The following is a 3,602-nucleotide window of genomic DNA, read 5'->3' on the forward strand; positions in this document are numbered from 1 at the left end:
GGAGTATTGTGACTTCCATTGGTGAAAGCCGTTTTGAGGACCTTCTTCGTACAATTTCACTCCTTAAACAACCAGTTTCACCATGGCGACCGGCAACAAAGGTAAAACTTATGTCTTAGGTTGAGTTAATCTCCGGCCGTTAGATTCCACCCGCTTTTGATCCGTGGATGCGTAAAGCAGAAAAATACCCTTCGATGTGATCATTACTCACTTTCAGTTCATCAGCTTCGATATATCCACTGTGATCTTTGTCAAATTCTTTCCACACCTGAAATAAAACAGCCGAGTCAACAGGTCTGCACAATAAGGCAATGATGTACACGGAAGATACTACTCACAAAGTTACAGAACGCTTGAATTCCTTCTAAGGACAATCTTGGTATATAAATAGACAAAGTCGTTAGACGTCAGGAATGTTAGCTCCTCATGTGTGGTGGTAAAACATCGTTCCTTCTTACTTTCATAAAATCCACACTGGAACTGAGTTTGTTCTCCTTCTGAAACAAAAAGATGAATTCTTCGTCCGTGGGTAAAAGTTGGGCCATCTGAAAACGGACAGAATATTTTGGTAACGTTATCTTGTCAGATGTCAAGCCAAAGTTACAAACACTCATATAGATTGACTAATAAGGGGAAAGGTTTTTCGTTCATGACACTCTGGTCGCTCATTTTTCAATCACCCAACCGTAGAGTATCACGCGTTCAGATGGCCAATGTGCGCACACGCAGCTCGCCGGAAACCATATTCAGCAAGGAGCAAAGCCTCAAGGCCGAATCAGCGAAAATGGATGTCACGTCGACCCCTCAAGTGACAACAAAAAATGGTTTGATGGATCGATTTCATTTTGTGAGCTCTGTGCGAACGGATTAATGGCTCGTTCAAAAAAGCAGTCATCCAGAAAAACAGTAATGGATTCATTAGCCTGGCATAGTTCTCAGCATTTCTAGATGGTTCGCTCCCCTACCGTGACGAAGTTTAGGAAAACAGGGTGTATTTGCGACTAGTAGATATCAGAATCGGCCAGTGTGTCCAAGCTCGAGTGGTATGATTCGTGTATTCAAATGCCCCGACTAAAGTCGATCGACTGACTTGCCTGTCAGGGCTTCCCACAAAAATACTGTCGCACGCGGGTGAAGCCCACTTCGAGGGTAGTCTTCTAACTAGTCTTATTTGATGTGGATTAAGCATGACAATCGTTGAAAGACAGGAGAAGCCTAATCAGACGAACCGGCAACCGGTATTGTGAAGAAAATACCTGACAACCTGGAATCACACAAAGTTTGAGATCTTTGTCTCGTGTTCGCGTTTTTGGCCCAAACCTTGTCCGGATTCTGTTAAGTTTGTGTCTTAGCAGCGGGAAAGTTCCTAGCCGAGATAACCACCCCACGCAAGAAATGACTTTGGTATGGTCTTGTTATCTCTGCCAGATAACTGACGAGACATAACAGTCTGTGCAGCAAAACATCGCACGGTATTTTGGATGCCGGCGCGTCGGCTTCCTCAGTGTTCAATAAAAAGGCCGAAACTGGACGTTTATTGTTCCTTGATTACCCTAAAGCCATTCCAGGTCTTTTGCTGGAGCTACTTACCGATAAACGCAGTGAACCATGTTTTGATAAGACTTGTTTTGGTGACTGGGTAAACGAGGATCCCTGATTACCCTAAAGCCATTCCAGGTCTTTTACTGGAGCGACTTACCGATAAACGCAGTTTTGTTCACCGACCCCAGTTTCTGTGACTGGGTAAGCGAAAATCCTCGTGACTATCAACTCGGACGAGCATTTAATAAGTAACTGTTCACTTCATCTGTTTCGCCCTGTCTTCTACAACCCACCTGTTTTTTGCTCCCTTCACCGCCAGGGTTATACCGATGGGAGTGTGAAGGGTTGCGGGCATCGCCATTTGGAGCCTCACATGCAATTAAGTTAGTAGTCACTAAGACTCGTTGATTAATCGTAAGAAATGTTCTAAGCTTCGGGTTTCGAAATTCCAAGACGCTTAGCGCACCTCAACTAGGCGGATTATGTGCCCTTTTGACAGGTACCCATCCCCAATCACTATTTATCCATCGATTCAAATTCCTCGGAGCCATTGTGGAATATAACCTTAGTTTATCGCCAAGCTCATTGGGAAGAGGAACCGATCAACTATCCCTGTGCGACCACGCTACAAGCTAATCGAACTTCATATGGACACAACACACTACTCATAAGGTTACCGAAAGCTTAGCGACAGCCCACGACCAGTTTCGCCTTTCTTGCGATTCATTAGCTAGGTGCAGTCCCGGATGTTCTAGTTGAACACAAATTGCGCGAAATTCGACTTATACGGACATCTGCAGGCCATTTTGATTTTAGCGGGAGGCTCATCTAGAACCCAACTGAATTCCTGTTCAGGACCTTCATATCCAACTACGCCAGGCCGCTGCATGTTTCAGGTAGTACGAAATTCGAGATGTCACAATAAGTTGGATGGACGTAATACACTACTCCTAAGGTTCCTGAAAGCTCTTTAACAGCCCACGACCAACTTGAAACACGAGGCAGCCTAGAGTAACACATCCAGATAGTAAGTGTATCACACACGAAAGATTCAGCTGGGTTCCATGTGAGCCTCCCGTCAGAAGCCCAGCGGCAGTTGACATAAATTAGAAATTCTTCCTTGGGGTAAATCTAAGGCATCGCTTTAGGAGCCAGATCAAGATTTCGCAGCTTCAGCGGTATTCAAAGTGAGTTCGTTTCATGCTGTGTTAGAAGTATGCAATGTTAGTTCTGCTCAGTTTGAAAAAGAAAACAATCTATTTTTCATTCCTTTCATATAAGAATGAAGCCTTCTAGCCACACAAGATGAGAAATGTCCTTTGTGAAATACGCTCATTTGCACACCAGTGAGGTTTTAACGTTCGACTCAACGGAATCTTTCTGGATAGTCTCCAAGTGAATGTGCTGTACACCTACGTTTCAGCTGACACTGAGTCATTCGAGATATCGCAGCATACCTTCTTGGAGGCTGCTGGAAACGCTTCAATAACAAACTGAATTTTGTTGATCGCAAAGTTAAAGTGTACAATGGATTGCATGACATGTATGATTATGCATTTTAAAAAAACGCAGTTTGATTACTACTCCACAACTCTCGTGGAGAAAACGACCGTACGTCTACAAATGGCAGATCAACACTTGAGTGAATTAGCTTACCAGTAGACTGACGGCTGCAGAAGTATCTTCATGGTAAAGAACAGTGAGGGTACAGTTGGAGAACACAGGTCGTGGCGAAGACATTTCGGTGCCAAGATCGAATCCCTATCGATATGCTCCAAAGGTCAGCAAGTAACCCATGACGGACTTGGACTTGCGTTTTGCTCTGAGTTTAGCTCCTCGGCGGTGCATATTCTTCGATTACCAACATCTGACATGTGAAGCGACGTTAACGTATCGCCCTTACTTGATTGGCCCACACCAGACACATCTGGGTTTACACCTCTGAACAGGTGAACGTGTTCATCGTGCCTGAACGACACGCCCGGTCTGCTCGGCGCAGTAACCGTCCTGGCTATGTCGATCGAGTGACTCAACTTTTCAGGACGGGTGGTAACGCGCTC

The 3,602-nt window shown here is 44.8% G+C and overlaps 1 protein-coding gene across 1 annotated transcript in view; it reads right to left on the bottom strand.

Moving 5' to 3' along the window:
* The window catches only part of T265_10856 (hypothetical protein), a gene marked incomplete at both ends in the record, with an annotated part of 48,887 nt that overhangs the window by 23,980 nt on the left and 21,305 nt on the right, over positions 1-3,602 (bottom strand). Inside the window, 2 exons of the mRNA XM_009177343.1 lie at positions 212-268; positions 459-545. Coding sequence (XP_009175607.1) covers positions 212-268; positions 459-545 — 144 coding nt within the window. The remainder of the gene's footprint in view (positions 1-211; positions 269-458; positions 546-3,602) is intronic.

The sequence above is a fragment of the Opisthorchis viverrini genome (genome assembly GCF_000715545.1).
Source record: "Opisthorchis viverrini unplaced genomic scaffold opera_v5_417, whole genome shotgun sequence".
Classification (NCBI taxonomy): domain Eukaryota; kingdom Metazoa; phylum Platyhelminthes; class Trematoda; order Opisthorchiida; family Opisthorchiidae; genus Opisthorchis; species Opisthorchis viverrini.